A 19,309-nucleotide genomic window follows, 5' to 3' on the forward strand; every position below is an offset into this window, starting at 1 on the left:
TGAAGACAAACTCGAGGATTCACGCGCCCATGAGCCTCCTGCCAGTCTGTACTGCGGGTTAAAACCACCCGCTGGTCGTCCTTGAGAAGCCAAGATGGCGACGACCGCGGTGAGGAATCTGAGCTCTATTTTGACTAAAAATCTCCGTGAGATCCGCCTCCACCTTTGCCAGACCTCGGTGGCTAGCAAGGGGGCCAGGTGAGCTGCGAGGCGGCGCCCTGAGGCGGGAACAGCCGGCTTATTTTGTGCTTAGACTGGGTAAAAAGAAGCGGAGAATGAGCCGCAGAGCTAGCGGCTAACTGATGCTACAATAACCATTCTTCTTCACTTTTTGAATGAGACCGTTTTCAAACAAGAACAGGAGGGTTTATCAGCATCTATGAAGAATGTAAATAAACCAAACATGAGATAGAAGCAGGGTTTGAAGGTGAAACCAGAAAAGGGAGAATTCCTGAGTTTTTATAAAGGAGGCAGTTCTCAGATCAGCTGTGGAGTCCTGACTGTCGTCCTGCTTTGGTATCAATAAAGCTAGTTAAAGATTGTCCTCATACTGTGTCTTCTGTGTTTAAGGGACTTTGTGGAGCACAACTATGTGACCCTGAAGAAAGCCAACCCAGACTTCCCCATCCTGATCCGAGAGTGTTCTGGAGTCCAGGCCCGGCTCTGGGCCAGATACGGTGAGATGCCAGAGATCTGGACACCAGCGACAAGCTGGGCATGGATGAAACCATGCAGTGGTCAGCAGTGTCAGATCCCCATACCCGAATGTCAAGTAGGGGTCTTGCAAAGTTCTGTACTCTTTTTATTCCCCGTGATGGTCTCCATGCCGACGCTGGTGATGCAGCTGGAGAACTTGGACTTAGAAAATATGTCAGTCATGTATTTCTAAAATCATTTTAATACTTTGGTGTCATTCTAGCCCCGCAGAGTCGAACCCGTCTTAGTTCAGCATCCATCTGGTCTGTGGGGTCGGACCAGTAAAATAACAGCATTATAACCTAAAAATACTGTTTTAGTACAAAGAAGTAGAAGTACATTATCACGATGTTTCCAGTTAATGAGCCATCAGAAAACAGCAACCTGACATTTCTGGAGAAAATAATACAATAAATTACATATAAAGTTATCAAATAAATCTAATTATCCATCCATCATCCACACCGTCGTCCAGGGAAGGGCCCAGGCCAGCTGGAGCCTAACCCAGCATTTAGCAGGTGAGAGGCAGGTACACAGGGACACCTGTCCAGGTGTACCTGCCTCTCACTTAGTAGCTGCTGGGATAGGCTCCAGTTCCCCCACAACCCCACACTGGGACTAGTGGGAATAGAAAATGGATGGACTTTTTATTAACTCATTTATGTTCTACATTCTACTATTCTACAGTCATGTAGCAGACACTTTTATCCAAAGCGACTTCCATCTGAGAGGAAGAACAACACAAGCAGGAATTCAAACAGGATGGACGTCATCATTAAGTGGTCGTCAGACTGCTGGAGTCCAGGTGGACCAGGTGCTGTCATGTAGTGCTAGAGCCAGTGCTTATTTTTAAAAATTTTTTTATAAGTTTTATATATTATTATTTGTAAGTCAACTTATTTAAATACAAGACCATTACTTCATTGAACAACATCATCTTGGGCGTAAGTGCAGCAGCTTCTTCAGTACCTGGTTGAACCAAAGATCTGGACAAATCTTTCTAACTCATTCTGAGTAGAAGAGTTAAGCTAAATGTGGAAATGCTCCTTAAACAACTGAGTCTTTAGTTTGCTTTTAAAAGTGGATAAGGACTCTGTGGATCGGACAGAGTTTGGTAGATCATTCCACCACCGGGGAACAACAGAGGAGAAGAGTCTAGCTACTGATGTGGCGCCACCTTGTGTGCTGAGATCACACTGGTCTACAAAACCAGCAAACATGATGATGATGGTGATGATAGTGATGATGATGATGGTGATGATAGTGATGATGATGATGGTGATGATAGTGATGATGATGGTGGTGATGGTGATGATGATGGTGATGGTCATGATAGTGATGATGATGGTGATGATGATGGTGATGATGATGGTGATGGTCATGATAGTGATGATGATGGTGATGATGATGGTGATGGTGATGATAGTGATGATGTGATGGTCATGATAGTGATGATGATGGTGGTGATGGTGATGGTCATGATAGTGATGATGATGGTGATGGTGATGATAGTGATGATGGTGATGGTCATGATAGTGATGATGATGGTGATGATGATGGTGATGGTGATGATAGTGATGATGGTGATGGTCATGATAGTGATGATGATAGTGATGATGATGGTGGTGATGGTGATGATGATGGTGATGGTCATGATAGTGATGATGATGGTGGTGATGGTGACTATGATGATGATCTCTTTCTCTTTTTGTTTTGTTCTATCCAGATTTGGGTAAAGAGAGGAGCGTTGCCGTGGACAACATGTCAGCTGATCAGATCACCGGTGCTCTTCAGACTCTAGCTCAGTCCAGACCTTAACCCCCACTCCTGGACCCGGTTCTGCTTTGTTCCAGGTCACCTGAGTCCGTTAACATGTTGTCTTCTGTAAACATGTTTTCTTAATATGAATAAATCTGTGACATCACTTCCTGTGGCTTCATGTTCGGGTCTCTAAGTGGGAGGGTTTGTTGGTTTCTGTGGTTTTACAGGGAAGGAACTGGTTTCAGCTGACCTGGTTCAGGTTCAGTGATGTAGAACCTGGAGTTAAATGATCAGCAGTGATTGGTCCTTATCTGACTCGAGTTTTCTGTCTGAATCAGTTTTATTGATACGTTTGGATAAGCTGGAACATGACGAGACAGTCCTGACTGGTCTAGACTGGACCTAAGAGGGTTCTGGGACTGATAACTTTACTGCACAGCTTCGGTTTAGGGAACAGCTGACACCATGACGAACATGAGGCTGGACCCACAGAACCTTCGGCTGGTGCTGAAGACTCATCATGTGACCTGCAATACCTCTCCTGACCTGCAGGGAGCAGTGCAGCCAGAGCGGTGTGATTTAATCTGGAATGTGACTTTTCCCCTTTATAACATTTATAAACTTTTTATAATATGTGTATATATATATATGTGTGTGTGTGTGTGTGTTCTTCTTCCCTTTCAAATAAAATGAAGATAACAAATGAAGTTTAACTGACAGAACTGTAATATTAATGCAGAGACATTTTATGTGATCGGGGGACTCTGGTCCAGCTCTGAGCTGCAATGCGGGCACTGTCCTGCAAGAGGCGCTGTCGCCCTGTTGGAGCTGTAAGTGAACAGGAAGTGACGTAGCTGTACCGCAGATAAACACGACAATAGAGAGAAGCAAACAAACTGAGATTAAGATAAATAAAAGGAAACAGGGCGAGCTGCAGATAAACAGTGAACTGTAGCTTTTCCCTCTGACGGCGGTAAAATCTCACGCGCAGGAGAGAAGCAGCTTCCCGCCGACATGCCTGAAAGTAAGTGTTAGCTAACATTATTAGCATGCTAAGGCTACGTTAGCATGTTCAGGTCCGTATGGATATGATATTTTTATTAAAATATTTTTCAAAAGCTTTAATTAACATATCTAATCATTACGGACGCCATGGTGATTGTTTAGTTTAAGTGTTTTTTGTTGTTGTTAACGCGAGTTAAAGCTGAGTGTGAATTAGCTTAGTTGCCATGCTAACGCACCAGCCTCCGTTCAGTTTGCTGACAGTTTAAAATTAATTTACTCTTTTGTGGAAACAACCCGCCGAGTAGAGGTGGTTGGTAAAGTTCCAGTAAAGCTGAGGCGCTAACCGGCGTGACTGCTCCCACTTTGCATATAAAATGTCAACAGAAATGTTTATTTTTGTTTTGCTGTGCATCACTTCATTATGAAGTTGTTTGCCACGTTTCGGCTGTTTTGGGGATCAGAAAAAGGACCATGTCCCCGTTTTCCCCACATCTAGACCACCTCATATAAAAGTACAGAGACTTTGTCCACATGTTGTTAAACTGGTTCATTAGTTCAACCCACAGAATTAAGTCTGTCTGTCTGTCTGACAGCTGAGAGCTACTCCAACCCTTTGGCCCCTGAGGGCCACGAAGTGGACGACCACAGAGCTGCAGCTCAGTGAGTTTTACACACACACGTACGTCCACGCTCTGACAGGTTTGTGTGTTAATGCTGATGTGTGTCTCCTCAGGTCCAAACTAACCAACGATGACTTCAGGAAGCTGCTTATGACACCACGGGCGACGCCATCCATGGCCCCACCCACCAAGTCCAGACACCATGAGTAAGAGACAGTCACACACCTTTTCACGGTGATGTTTACTTCCTGTCTGCTGACACAGCAAATGTCTGTTTACTTCCAAGAATGCCAAGGGACTACAATGAGGATGAGGATCCTGCAGCGAGGAGGAGGAAGAAGAAGAGGTCAGTGGTTCGACATGTTTTGGTCTCATGGTTGGAAACAGACTTCTCTGGCTCCACCTGATGAGCGGCATCAGCCGGTCGCCACGGTAACGCAGTGATCAGGTTATCAATCTTTGTTGTGCAGCTACTACGCAAAGCTCCGTCAGCAGGAGATGGAGAGAGAGCGGGAGCTGGCAGAGAAGTACCGGGACCGAGCCCGGGAGAGACGGGACGGTGTCAACAAGGACTACGAGGAGACGGAGCTCATCAGCACCACTGCAAACTACCGGGCTGTCGGACCCACCGCCGAGGCGTGAGTACTTCCATTGGGTCCAGGTGGTCAGAGCGAGGGTTCTGGTGATGTCATCCTGTTTGTGTGTGTGTGCAGAGATAAGTCGGCGGCAGAGAAACGGCGGCAGCTCATCCAGGAGTCCAAGTTTCTGGGAGGTGACATGGAGCACACTCACTTGGTGAAAGGTCTGGACTTCGCTCTGCTGCAGAAGGTTTGGTCCAGTCCAGTCCAAACCGACCAATCACAGCCCAGAACTTGCACAACAAAGTCACCTGTTCCCGTGTGTGTTGCAGGTGAGAGCTGAGATCACCAGCAAGGAGAAGGAAGAAGAAGACATGATGGAGAAGGTCCAGAAAGAGGCCAAGTATGAGCTCGGTTCAGATACCGTCGGACCTGAAGGTCCATTTTCTTTTGGTCCTGATAGAACTTCATCGTCTGCTTCTGTTTGTCAGGAAAGACGTGGAGCCGGAGGAGAAGATGGAGTTCAAAACCCGGCTCGGTAAGTTCTGGTCAAAACCAAACTCGGCCCACAGCTTCACACACACTGACCCTCGTTAACCAAACCAGCGTGGAAAGGAGCGCATCTACTTTTCATCTACTTCCTGCGATGGCAGGAATGAAACCTTCGTATCCGACAGCGTAGGAAGGATCGGGCCCTCATAGATGCAGCAGCTGAAATCCATCATCATTTACGTGTTACACCCTTAATTATTCGTGGTCCAGAGGCCACACCCAGTGAGGTCAAACCATGGAGAGGACACATTCGCCAAAGAAAGCAACTTCTTGGAGGTGGAAATGGAAAGCCTTCCTTGTGAGGTGGAACAGGTTAAAAAGGTTCTGTTTGACCTAAAAGCCGCAGTCAGAGGCGGGAACATAAACGCTACATGGAAGAGGATCACGGAGGCCGTTAGTAGCCTCGCCGTTGTTGATCCAACTCTGGCTGAGGTATGAATGAAATGATCAGTAAGTAGCCTCTATACGCCCATGATTAATGTTTTATAGGTTTATAATGAGGGATAACAGCCCATGCCTGGTAGCTGAACGGTTCTTTACACACCTGAAAGTATAAATGATGCTAAGAGATCAATGAAAACACTAAAACAGCAAATAAAACTGTTCAAACCACTGAACGTCTGTGTTTACCAGCATTAGCTTAGCATTGTTGTGTTCAAAATTCTGTTATATGAAGCCACTTTTACAGCCTCCAGAGGAGAAACTAGCCTCTAGCATTTCCTTCTGTCCAGTAGAGAAGTGCACATTTTAGCACAGCATGGGAAACAGTAGCCCGATTAATAGAGCAGTTCTACAGCTTTAAGGTCTAGACTTGTTAAAAAGACTGGTCAGCTCCTGTCTCCTCTGTATAGACACATTGGAGGCTGGGCTCGGTTCCCCCGGACACCCTCCTCCGGCTGCACCAGGGCATCAGAAGCCTCCGTTAACCAGAGCAGGTGTGCAGGACTGCACAAGACCGGATTATGTGGCAGACTTTCCCCCGCTGGTCCCCCTGCATGTTGAACCTGCTCCTGCTCTGTGGCAGGGTTTCCCAATGGGGTGATGAGATGCTGAGAGGTGGGGAATGAGAGGACGTTACATCAGGAAGGACCCGGTCAAAACCAGAGACCTACGTTAGTCCTTCCGTGACTCCTGGTGGCAGAACTGTGAAACTGCAGGAGCTGGAAACATTTTTCTCTTCCAGAGATTTTTTCAGCTGATTCCTGAATTATTCTTCCTCCTCTTCCTCCTCCTGCCCTCAGGTAGGAACATCTACCGCGTGGTGTTCAGGTCTGGTGTTGCAGAGAGGAACGAGCTCTTCCTTCCTGGTAGGATGGCCTACGTGGTGGACCTGGACGACGAGTTCATCGACACCGACATCCCCACCACCCTGATCCGGAGCAAGGCCGACTGTCCCAGTATGGAGGTAAGACCTGGTCCAGGACTGGTATGGGGGAGGGGAATCCTGGTCCTTGCGTGTATGAGACACTGAGGTTCTGTCTTTTAGGCCCAGACGACGTTGACTACGAACGACATCGTGATCTCCAAGCTGACCCAGATCCTGTCCTACCTGAGACAAGGGACACGCCACAAGAAGTTGAAGAAGAAGGACAAAGGTAGCCTGGTCTCAGTTGATCTGGTGTCAGGTGTGATTCTGGGACCTGTTCTAGGTCTGATCCGACTGTGTGTGTTTCAGGTAAACTGGATGATAAACGAGCTCCTGAAGCAGATCTGAGGTCAGTTCTCCTTCCTTTTGTCTCTCTTGGGTTCTCTCTGTGTCTCCATGGTAACAGTTGTTTGTGTTTTAGCATCTTTGACGACATCGGTGACTACATCCCGTCCACCACCTCGTCCTCCAAACCACCCAAAGACAAAGAGCGGCACCGGGACCGGGACAGAGACCGGGACCGGGACCGGGAGGATGATGTCAAGAGCAGGAGACACAGCTACTTCGAGAAGCCACGAGGAGACGAGCACCCGGTGATGGAGGTGGACACAGGTACGCCACCTCTTCCTCTTCCTCCTGCTCCTCCTCCTCCTGGATCAGTACTAACATGATCAGTATCCACCTTCAGGTCCAGGATCAGTCAGAGAGCAGATCAAGATGATCAATGAGAAGTTTGCAGGAGCAGCAGGCAGCGAATGGCCGGGCCAGGAGCCATATCCTTTATTCCTATTGGTCGGTTTGGTGAGGGGGCGGGACTTCGTGTGTCAGGTGTTTGACTTTAACCAGAAAAAACTCAGAGGAGAGACTCTGGGAAGGAGCAGCTGGGAGACTTTTTTGGAGGATCCAACTCCTACGCAGAGTGTTACCCTGCAACGTAAGTCCAGAACCAGAATCCAGAACCTGGTCCTGATCTGAACTCAGACCCCTGACACAACCCAGGTAAACTAGTTCTGACCAGCTGTGTTTGTGTTCAGGATGGACGACCTGGCCGTGGACAGTGATGAGGAGGTGGACTACAGCAAGATGGACCAGGTGAGTCCAACTCCCAGCATGCAGTTCTGCTTAGAACCGGGTCTCATCAGAACCTGATGGGTCGCCTGCTTCTGTGTTTCAGGGGAACAAAAAGGGTCCGTTGGGCCGCTGGGACTTTGACACCCAGGAGGAGTACTCTGATTACATGAACAACAAGGAGGCGCTGCCCAAGTAGGTGTCTGTGCCCTCGGTACTGACTGACAGGCATCGGCAGGTGCTGATGGTGAAGTTTGTCCCTGCAGGGCTGCCTTCCAATATGGCATCAAGATGTCCGAAGGAAGGAAGACGCGGCGCTTCAAGGAGACCAACGAGAAGGCCGAGCTGGACCGGCAGTGGAAGAAGATCAGCGCAGTGAGACACAAACTAATCAACGCAAACTAAACAACGCAGACTAAACACAAACTAAACAACACAAACTAATCAACGCAAACTAATCAACGCAGACTAATCAACGCAGACTAAACAACGCAAACTAAACAACGCAGACTAAACACAAACTAAACAACACAAACTAATCAACGCAAACTAAACAACGCAAACGAATCAACGCAGACTAAACAACGCAAACTAATCAACGCAGACTAAACACAAACTAAACAACACAAACTAATCAACGCAAACTAAACAACGCAAACTAAACAACGCAGACTAAACACAAACTAAACAACACAAACTAATCAACGCAGACTAATCAACGCAGACTAAACAACGCAAACTAATCAACGCAGACTAAACACAAACTAAACAACACAAACTAATCAACGCAAACTAAACAACGCAAACTAAACAACGCAGACTAAACACAAACTAAACAACACAAACTAATCAACGCAAACTAAACAACGCAAACTAATCACCGCAGACTAAACAACGCAAACTAATCAACGCAGACTAAACACAAACTAAACAACACAAACTAATCAACGCAAACTAATCAACGCAAACTAAACAACGCAAATTAAACAACGCAGACTAAACACAAACTAAACAACACAAACTAATCAACGCAAACTAAACAACGCAAACTAAACAACGCAGACTAAACACAAACTAAACAACACAAACTAATCAACGCAAACTAATCAGCGCAAACTAAACAAGGCAGACTAAACGCAAACTAATCAACGCAAACTAATCAACGCCAACTAATCAACGCCAACTAATCAACGCAAACTAAACAACGCAAACTAATCAACGCAGACTAAACACAAACTAAACAACGCAAACTAAACAACGCAAACTAATCAACGCAAACTAAACAAGGCAGACTAAACACAAACTAAACAACGCAAACTAAACAATGCAAACTAATCAACGCAAACTAAACAACACAAACTAAACGCAGACTAAACAACGCAAACTAAACGCAGACCAAACAACGCAGACTTAACAACGCAGACTAAACAACGCAGAATAAACAACGCAAACTAAACGCAGACAAACAACGCAAACTGAACGCAGACCAAACAACTCAAACTAAACGCAGACTAAACAACGCAAACTAAACGCAGGCTAAACAACGCAAACTAAACACAGACTAAACAACGCAAACTAAACGCAGACTAAACAACGCAAACTAAACGCAGACTAAACAACGCAAACTAAACGCAGACTAAACAACACAGACCAAACAACGCAGACCAAACAACGCAAACTAAACGCAGACCAAACAACGCAAACTAAACGCAGACTAAACAATGCAGACTAAACAATGCAGACTAAACAACGCAAACTAAACGCAGACTAAACAATGCAAACTAAACGCAGACTAAACAACGCAAACTAAAAAAAACAGACTAAACAAGGCAGACTAAAAATAACAGACTAAACAACGCAGACTAAACAAGGCAAACTAAACAACACATACTAAAAAAAACAGACTAAACAACGCAGACTAAACAACGCAGACTAAACAACGCAGACTAAACAACGCAGACTAATCAACTCAAACTAATCAACTCAAACTAATCAAGGCAAACTAATCAACTCAAACTAATCAACGCAAACTAATCAACGCAAACTAATCAGCGCAAACTAAACAAGGCAGACTAAACGCAAACTAATCAACGCAAACTAATCAACGCAAACTAATCAACGCAAACTAATCAACGCAAACTAATCAACGCAAACTAATCAACGCAAACTAAACAACGCAAACTAATCAACGCAGACTAAACACAAACTAAACAACACAAACTAAACAACGCAAACTAAACAACGCAAACTAATCAACGCAGACTAAACAACGCAAACTAAACAACGCAAACTAAACAATGCAGACTAAACACAAACTAAACAACACAAACTAATCAACGCAAACTAAACAACGCAAACTAATCAACGCAGACTAAACAACGCAAACTAATCAACGCAGACTAAACACAAACTAAACAACACAAACTAATCAACGCAAACTAAACAACACAAACTAATCAACGCAAACTAAACAACGCAAACTAAACAACGCAGACTAAACACAAACTAAACAACGCAAACTAATCAACGCAGACTAAACACAAACTAAACAACGCAAACTAAACAACGCAAACTAATCAACGCAAACTAAACAAGGCAGACTAAACACAAACTAAACAACGCAAACTAAACAATGCAAACTAAACGCAGACTAAACAACGCAAACTAAACAACGCAAACTAAACAATGCAGACTAAACACAAACTAAACAACACAAACTAATCAACGCAAACTAAACAACGCAAACTAATCAACGCAGACTAAACAACGCAAACTAATCAACGCAGACTAAACACAAACTAAACAACACAAACTAATCAACGCAAACTAAACAACACAAACTAATCAACGCAAACTAAACAACGCAAACTAAACAACGCAGACTAAACACAAACTAAACAACACAAACTAATCAACGCAAACTAAACAACGCAAACTAATCAACGCAGACTAAACAACGCAAACTAATCAACGCAGACTAAACACAAACTAAACAACACAAACTAATCAACGCAAACTAAACAACGCAGACTAAACACAAACTAAACAACGCAAACTAAACCACGCAGACTAAACACAAACTAAACAACGCAAACTAATCAACGCAAACTAATCAGCGCAAACTAAACAAGGCAGACTAAACACAAACTAATCAACGCAAACTAATCAACGCAAACTAAACAAAGCAAACTAATCAACGCAGACTAAACACAAACTAAACAACGCAAACTAAACAACGCAAACTAATCAACGCAAACTAAACAAGGCAGACTAAACACAAACTAAACAACGCAAACTAAACAATGCAAACTAATCAACGCAAACTAATCAACGCAAACTAAACGCAGACTAAACAATGCAAACTAAACGCAGACTAAACAACGCAAACTAAACGCAGACCAAACAACGCAGACTTAACAACGCAAACTAAACAACGCAGAATAAACAACGCAAACTAAACGCAGACCAAACAACTCAAACTAAACGCAGACCAAATAACGCAAACTGAACGCAGACCAAACAACGCAAACTAAACGCAGACTAAACAACGCAAACTAAACGCAGACTAAACAACGCAAACTAAACGCAGACTAAACAACGCAAACTAAACGCAGACTAAACAACACAGACCAAACAACGCAGACTAAACAACGCAAACTAAACGCAGACCAAACAACGCAAACTAAACTCAGACTAAACAATGCAGACTAAACAACGCAGACTAAACAACGCAGACTAAACAACGCAAACTAAACGCAGACCAAACAACGCAAACTAAACGCAGACCAAACAACGCAAACTAAACGCAGACTAAACAGTGCAGACTAAACAACGCAGACTAAACAACGCAAACTAAACTCAGACCAAACAACGCAAACTAAACGCAGACTAAACAATGCAAACTAAACGCAGACTAAAAAAACAGACTAAACAACGCATACTAAAAAGACAGACTAAACAACGCAGACTAAACAAGGCAAACTAAACAACACAGACTAAACAATGCAGACTAAACAAGGCATACTAAAAAAACAGACTAAACAAGGCAGACTAAACAAGGCAAACTAAACAAGGCATACTAAAAAAACAGACTAAACAACGCATACTAAAAAGACAGACTAAACAACGCATACTAAAAAGACAGACTAAACAACGCAGACTAAACAAGGCAAACTAAACAACACAGACTAAACAATGCAGACTAAACAAGGCATACTAAAAAAACAGACTAAACAAGGCAGACTAAACAACACATACTAAAAAAAACTGACTAAACAACACAGACTAAACAAGGCAGGCTAAACAAGGCAGACTAAACAACACATACTAAAAAAAACAAACTAAACAAGGCAGACTAAAGAAGGCAGACTAAACCACACATACTAAACAACACATACTAAAAAAAACAAACTAAACAACACAGACTCGGTCAGACCAGTGAAGGTGTTTGTGTCTCTGTTTCAGATCATCGAGAAGAGGAAGAAGATGGAGGCTGATGGGTAACTACTTCCTGTTTATGTTGCTGTTTCTTAATCTCATCAGCCAATCAGAGAGCAGCAGGCTGTTGTTGTAATTCCTTATAAAGACAGGGGCTGTGTCCGAATGTGCTCCCTATTCCCTACATAGTGCCCTACATAGGGGTCACGCCATTTTGTTGGAGTGTCCGAATGTCCAGAGAGAAATACGTAGGGCACTCAAAATTACCCACAATGCATCTTGAAAAGTAGTGAGCATCGATGGTCACTAGACAGGTCAATATAGACCACAATGCAGAAGCTCAACATGGCACAAGGAGGCGAAAAAAATTGAGCTGCACGAATTACCTAAAAGCAAGCAAACAAACAAAGAATAAAATACAACATAAGTAATAAAAATATTTACACACAACTTTGGATTGGATTTGGAATGACGTCTTGACGCGGGTTGTGGTTACCGTGGTGACAGCGGTAGTCATGTGGTTTGTGGCTATGTTGCTTTAATATACATAAAGTGTTTTACCATGTAAAGCACTTTGTGTTGCCTTTGGCAGGAAAAGAGCTTTATAAATACAATTGTTTTGATTTGATTTGAAGGAAAATTATGAACAGATTGTGAAATTACCCAAATTTCCCTGAGGGCTCTCCGAAGTGATTAATAAAGTATTTCTATTCTATTCTAAATCCAGATCAGAGCAGCTTCTCTAACCAGGTGGTTGACAGGTGATAGAATGGATTCATATGCAGGGGTGGGTGTTTAATGCTTGGATTTTAGTAAATAATCAGCTGATTATTACAACTTCAGCACCCATCAGATGTTAAATTAGGAGAACAAGCAGCTGATGGTCATTTCAGTGTTGACGGAGGACGACATGTAGAAGTTCATCACTGCTGCTACAGCCATGGTGTATAATTCTGTAAATAAGTCATGCTTTAAAGTTCATTGTCTGATGGGATGTATTGATCAGTGATTTGATGTTCCTCTGTCTGACGTCAGCTTGCATCCATTTCTGGCTTGGCTGGACTGAGGCCTCCCAGTACAGAGCAGCTACTGGTTACTGGTTATTGACCCAGTTACCTTCACCTGGATGGATGGATAGATGTATACACACGTGGACAAAATTGTTGGTTCCCTTCGGTTAATGACAGAAAAACTCATAATGGTCACAGAAATGAGTTGAATCTGACAAAAGTAATAATAAATAAAGATTCTATTAAATTTTAACCAATGAAAGTCCGACGTTGCTTTTCAACCATGTTTCAACAGAATTATTTAAAAAAATAAACTCATGAAACAGGCCTGGACAAACATGATGGTTCCCCTAGAAAAGACTGAAAATAATGTGACTAAAGGGACGTGTTAATCCAAGGTGTGTCCACTAATTAGCATCACAGGTGTCTACAAGCTTGTAACCAGTCAGTGGGTCTATATATAGGCTACAGGTGGTCACTGTGCTGTTTGGTGACATGGTGTGTACCACACTCAACATGGACCAGAGGAAGCAAAGGAAAGAGTTGTCTCAGGAGATTAGAAAGAAAATTATAGACCAGCATGTTAAAGGTAAAGGCTATAAGACCATCTCCAAGCAGCTTGGTGTTCCTGTGGCTACAGCTGCACATATTATTCAGAAATTTAAGATCCATGGGACTGTAGCCAACCTGCCTGGACGTGGCGGCAGGAGGAAAACTGATGACAAACCATCCGTCTTTGTTTGAGCCAAAGTGGACTTAATGGGACTTAATCAAGGAGGAACCATTGTTAAAAACAAACCATAAAAAAGACAAACTACATGTTGACAAGCCACAAAGCTTCTGGGAGAATGTCCTATGGACACATGAGACATAAATGGAACTTTTTACCAAGACAAATCAGCTCTATGTTTACAGACAGAAAAATGAAGCATATGAAGAAAAGAACACCGTCCCTACTGTGGAACATGGAGGAGACTCTGTTATGTTCTGGCTGCTTTGCTGCATCTGGTACAGGGTGTCTGGAATCTGTGCAGGTACAATGAAATCTCAAGACTATCAAGGATTCTAGAGAGAAATGTGCTGGCCAGTGTCAGAAAGCTTGGTCTCAGTCGCAGGTCATGGGTCTTACAACAAAGACCCAAAACACAGCTAAAAACACCAAGAATGGCTAAGAGGAAAACATTGGACTATTCTAAAGTGGCTTCTATGAGCCCTGAACTAAATCCTATTGAGCATCTTTGGAAGGAGCTGAAACATGGCGTCTAGAAAAGGCTCCTTCAAACCTGAGACAACTGGAGCAGTTTGCTTATGAGTGGATCAAAATACCTGCTGAGAGGTGCAGAAGTCTCACTGACAGTTACAGGAATCGTTTGATTGCAGTGATAGCCTCAAAAGGTTGTACAACTACATATTAAGTTAAGGGTACCATCATTTTTGTCCAGGCCTGTTTCATGAGTTTATTTTTTTAAATAATTCTGTTGAAACATGGTTGAAAAATAACGTCACTGGTTAAATTTCATAGAATTTGTATTTATTATTACTTTTGTCAGATTCAAGTTATTTCTGTGACCATTGTGAGTTTTTCTGTCATTAACCGAAAGGAACCAACAATTTTGTCCACGTGTGTAGATGGATGGATGGATGGATGGATGGATGGATGGATGGATATGCGTAAGAAATGAAGCCGTCTGAGCCCAGATTATAATTACCAGCAGCATATTCACGCTGTCTCTGACTAGGAAAACGTTAAAAGCAGTGACGGTAATTTTTAAAATAATCTCTTGCATATTTTAAAAGTGGTTAAAAAGCTATTTGAAAAAAAGGTTTTTCCTATAGAAATAGTTCTGTGTTGATGTGCTTAAATTTCATTTTAATTATAAAACCGTCCGTTGAGGAAGATCTTAAAATGTTCAGACTCAGGATTTTTTTCCATCGTTGAGTGTGTAATAACTGTAAACAGTCAGCAAGCGGTGTGTATAATAACTGTAAACAGTCAGCAAGCGGTGTGTGTGTGATACAACTGTAAATGGTCAGCAAGCGGTGTGTGTGTGATACAACTGTAAATGGTCAGCAAGCGGCGTGCGTGTGATACAACTGTAAACGGTCATTAAGCAGCGTGCGTGTTATAACTGTAAACGGTCGGTAAGCGGTGTGTGTGTGTGTGTGTTATAACTGTAAACGGTCGGTAAGCGGCTTGCGTGTTATAACTGTAAACGGTCGGTAAGCGGTGTGTGTGTTATAACTGTAAACGGTCGGTAAGCGGCTTGCGTGTTATAACTGTAAACGGTCGGTAAGCGGTGTGTGTGTGTGTGTTATAACTGTAAACGGTCGGTAAGCGGCTTGCGTGTTATAACTGTAAACGGTCGGTAAGCGGTGTGTGTGTGTGTGTGTTTTAGCTGTAAACGGTCGGTAAGCGGTGTGTGTGTGTTATAACTGTAAACGGTCGGTAAGCAGCGTGCGTGTTATAACTGTAAACGGTCGGTAAGCGGTGTGTGTGTGTGTGTGTGTTATAACTGTAAACAGTCAGCAAGCGGTGTGTGTGTGATACAACTGTAAATGGTCAGCAAGCGGTGTGTGTGTGATACAACTGTAAATGGTCAGCAAGCGGCGTGCGTGTGATACAACTGTAAACGGTCATTAAGCAGCGTGCGTGTTATAACTGTAAACGGTCGGTAAGCGGTGTGTGTGTGTGTGTGTTATAACTGTAAACGGTCGGTAAGCGGCTTGCGTGTTATAACTGTAAACGGTCGGTAAGCGGTGTGTGTGTTATAACTGTAAACGGTCGGTAAGCGGCTTGCGTGTTATAACTGTAAACGGTCGGTAAGCGGTGTGTGTTTGTGTGTTATAACTGTAAACGGTCGGTAAGCGGCTTGCGTGTTATAACTGTAAACGGTCGGTAAGCGGTGTGTGTGTGTGTGTGTTTTAGCTGTAAACGGTCGGTAAGCGGTGTGTGTGTGTTATAACTGTAAACGGTCGGTAAGCAGCGTGCGTGTTCTAACTGTAAACGGTCGGTAAGCGGTGTGTGTGTGTGTGTGTTATAACTGTAAACGGTCGGTAAGCGGCTTGCGTGTTATAACTGTAAACGGTCGGTTAGCGGTGTGTGTGTGTGTGTGTTATAACTGTAAACGGTCGGTAAACGGCTTGCGTGTTATAACTGTAAACGGTCGGTAAGCGGCGTGCGTATTATAGCTGTAAACGGTCGGTAAGCGGCGTGCGTGTTATAGCTGTAAACGGTCGGTAAGCGGCTTGCGTGTTATAGCTGTAAACGGTCAGTAAGCGGCTTGCGTGTTATAACTGTAAACGGTCGGTAAGCGGTGTGTGTGTGTGTGTGTTATAACTGTAAACGGTCGGTAAACGGCTTGCGTGTTATAACTGTAAACGGTCGGTAAGCGGCGTGCGTGTTATAGCTGTAAACGGTCGGTAAGCGGCTTGCGTGTTATAACTGTAAACGGTCGGTAAGCGGCGTGCGTGTTATAGCTGTAAACGGTCGGTAAGCGGCGTGCGTGTTATAGCTGTAAACGGTCGGTAAGCGGCTTGCGTGTTATAGCTGTAAACGGTCGGTAAGCGGTGTGTGTGTGTGTTATAACTGTAAACGGTCGGTAAGCAGCGTGCGTGTTATAACTGTAAACGGTCGGTAAGCGGTGTTTGTGTGTGTGTTATAACTGTAAACGGTCGGTAAGCAGCGTGCGTGTTATAACTGTAAACGGTCGGTAAGCGGCGTGCGTGTTATAACTGTAAACGGTCGGTAAGCGGTGTGTGTGTGCGTGTTATAGCTGTAAACGGTCGGTAAGCGGCTTGCGTGTTATAACTGTAAACGGTCGGTAAGCGGTGTTTGTGTGTGTGTTATAACTGTAAAACGGTCGGTAAGCAGCGTGCGTGTTATAACTGTAAACGGTCGGTAAGCGGTGTTTGTGTGTGTGTTATAACTGTAAACGGTCGGTAAGCAGCGTGCGTGTTATAACTGTAAACGGTCGGTAAGCGGTGTTTGTGTGTGTGTTATAACTGTAAACGGTCGGTAAGCAGCGTGCGTGTTATAACTGTAAACGGTCGGTAAGCGGTGTTTGTGTGTGTGTTATAACTGTAAACGGTCGGTAAGCAGCGTGCGTGTTATAACTGTAAACGGTCGGTAAGCGGTGTGTGTGTGCGTGTTATAACTGTAAACGGTCGGTAAGCGGCGTGCGTGTTATAGCTGTAAACGGTCGGTAAGCGGCGTGCGTGTTATAGCTGTAAACGGTCGGTAAGCGGCGTGCGTGTTATAGCTGTAAACGGTCAGTAAGCGGCGTGCGTGTTATAGCTGTAAGCGGCGTGCGTGTTATAGCTGTAAACGGTCGGTAAGCGGCGTGCGTGTTATAGCTGTAACTGTAAACGGTCGGTAAGCGGCGTGCGTGTTATAGCTGTAAACGGTCGGTAAGCGGCGTGCGTGTTATAACTGTAAACGGTCGGTAAGCGGCGTGCGTGTTATAACTGTAAACGGTTGGTAAGCGGTGTGTGTTTTGTCTTCCAGGGTGGACGTGAAGAGACCGAAGTACTGAAGACGGATCAGCTGTTGTCTGATGGTCGTGTGATGTGACAGTTTGTAAACATAAACAGGTTGTTTTTATTTAGATTATAATCTGGTTTTATTAACCAGGTGTTGTTTGAATCATCCGTCATTAAAAGCCGTCAGATGTTCATTCGAGTTGTTTTTTCATCCTGGTTTCAGGGATCAGTTTGTCCCTTAATGCCTCCAGATGTTATTGATTTTAGAAACAATAAAAATATAAAGTGATTTAAATAAACTTTATTCATTTTAGTTCAGAATTCGTCTGATGGGACGATGTGTCCGTCTGTCTTTGAACAGAGGACCTGTGAGGTAGTCATGGATACCGCCCTGTAAACAGTGTTAGGGAGTTTGCAGGCTGTTCCTGTAAGGCTGGTGTTCCGGCACTCATTAAGCAGCGGCTCGTTAAGACATCAAACTGTTTGTTGTTCTTCATGTTTTGGACAACTGGATGTTTCCGGGTCATAATCCTAACTAACCAGTGCTGGTTAATCACCCCCATGTCCCCCGGCAGGAGTTGATGGACAGGTGGGCTCGTTATGTCCAGTCTGTGTGTTTCTAAAGAAACTAACATGTTAATGAGGCCTCGGAGCTCCGCCCACCGCCCATCCAACAGACGTCTGCTGTTGTCTTTAATGTGTTGTTTTTATTTGTGACCTGATTTGTTCAGAATATTAACGAGGAACTCAAAGTTTGTTTAAACAACAGAAGAAACACATCAGTCAGCTTCTCATTAACACATGAAAGGAGCTCGTTAATGAAGCCGGGCGGTAATTAACCCCATCAAACTTTCTATGAAATATTTCTGCTTCACAGCAGTTTCCAGGCTTACTGAAAACCAGCTAGCGTCTGAGACGGGACCAGGAACACGATCAGGATCTGGCTCTCTGGTTCCATAACTCCAGACGCAGGAGCTACAGTTAAAATCCTTCATCTGGTTTTTGTTGTTTGTGTTCGTAAATAAAAACTGTAACTATCAAATTAAAACAAGCTTCTGTTTCTGGAGAAGCTCTGATTGGTCGTTGGTGACATCATCTGTCACAGTGATAGAGGAACTGACCAATCAGATTTCACCATTCTGCTGCTGGACACACACTAATGAATGTGTGTGTGTTGGAGGTAAAAAGATGACCCAACATTTAGTCAGGTGGGTCGCCGCGGGGCTAAAGTACAGCAGGTTAATGTCATACCCACGCCATCGTCCATCACACACACACACACACTCACCAGTCAGCTGAATTAATGTGAGCTGCTTCATTTCCACAAAGTACCTGAAATTAAACCTGTTGAAGGTCAGTTTCCACCAGAAGCTGAACATACACACCGAGCGCGCCCAGAACGAGTCACGTTCAGACAGGAAATCAGACCAGTGACAAAGCTTCCTGTAATTTTCTAAATAAAAGCCCCCGTGCAGATTTGCGCTGCTGAGCCAAGTTAACATGACGTCATCAATCGGTCAGGGGTCTTTTTCCTTTTTTTCCTTTTTTTTTTCATTATGGACGACGAGACGTTTATCCTGGAAATTAATCACAAGATCCTGTAATTTCATGATCCAGAAAACTAAATCTGAGGTAGATCCAGACAAAACAAAGGTCCATACAAACACCACCGTCCAATCACTGCTCAGATAAAGGTGGGATCACACAATGATGACATCATCGGAGGATTCCAGTGTG

General features: G+C 43.8%; 2 protein-coding genes across 2 annotated transcripts; both read left to right on the forward strand.

Moving 5' to 3' along the window:
• The first annotated feature begins 39 nt into the window (after positions 1-39).
• On the forward strand, positions 40-2,620 carry ndufa2 (NADH:ubiquinone oxidoreductase subunit A2). The gene is made up of 3 exons (XM_042008928.1): positions 40-198; positions 571-677; positions 2,423-2,620. Exons 1-3 carry the CDS (start codon positions 95-97, stop codon positions 2,512-2,514), a joined length of 303 nt encoding a protein of 100 aa, XP_041864862.1. The 5' UTR covers positions 40-94; the 3' UTR covers positions 2,515-2,620.
• Positions 2,621-3,275: 655 nt separating this feature from the next.
• On the forward strand, positions 3,276-17,766 carry ik (IK cytokine). Its single transcript, XM_042008894.1, has 19 exons — positions 3,276-3,481; positions 4,056-4,122; positions 4,196-4,288; positions 4,369-4,428; positions 4,553-4,720; positions 4,796-4,910; positions 4,993-5,063; positions 5,152-5,198; positions 6,454-6,617; positions 6,699-6,807; positions 6,888-6,927; positions 7,000-7,190; positions 7,267-7,351; positions 7,432-7,512; positions 7,613-7,670; positions 7,753-7,841; positions 7,913-8,021; positions 12,111-12,145; positions 17,598-17,766. Exons 1-19 carry the CDS (start codon positions 3,472-3,474, stop codon positions 17,623-17,625), a joined length of 1,620 nt encoding a protein of 539 aa, XP_041864828.1. The 5' UTR covers positions 3,276-3,471; the 3' UTR covers positions 17,626-17,766.
• Positions 17,767-19,309: the final 1,543 nt, after the last annotated feature.

The sequence above is a fragment of the Melanotaenia boesemani genome, chromosome 15 (assembly GCF_017639745.1).
Source record: "Melanotaenia boesemani isolate fMelBoe1 chromosome 15, fMelBoe1.pri, whole genome shotgun sequence".
Taxonomy (NCBI): domain Eukaryota; kingdom Metazoa; phylum Chordata; class Actinopteri; order Atheriniformes; family Melanotaeniidae; genus Melanotaenia; species Melanotaenia boesemani.

What these genes read in the sequence shown, in the direction of transcription:
- ik (XM_042008894.1), top strand. An exon ending in GGAGTTCAAAACCCGGCTCG is followed by an intron (nt 5,199 to 6,453) that starts GTAAGTTCTGGT and finishes TCCTGCCCTCAG; the next exon opens with GTAGGAACATCTACCGCGTG. An exon ending in GGTGATGGAGGTGGACACAG is followed by an intron (nt 7,191 to 7,266) that starts GTACGCCACCTC and finishes ATCCACCTTCAG; the next exon opens with GTCCAGGATCAGTCAGAGAG.
- ndufa2 (XM_042008928.1), top strand. Translation starts at nt 95, where the DNA reads ATGGCGACGACCGCGGTGAGGAATCTGAGCTCTATTTTGACTAAAAAT. An exon ending in GTGGCTAGCAAGGGGGCCAG is followed by an intron (nt 199 to 570) that starts GTGAGCTGCGAG and finishes TCTGTGTTTAAG; the next exon opens with GGACTTTGTGGAGCACAACT. An exon ending in CCGGCTCTGGGCCAGATACG is followed by an intron (nt 678 to 2,422) that starts GTGAGATGCCAG and finishes TGTTCTATCCAG; the next exon opens with ATTTGGGTAAAGAGAGGAGC.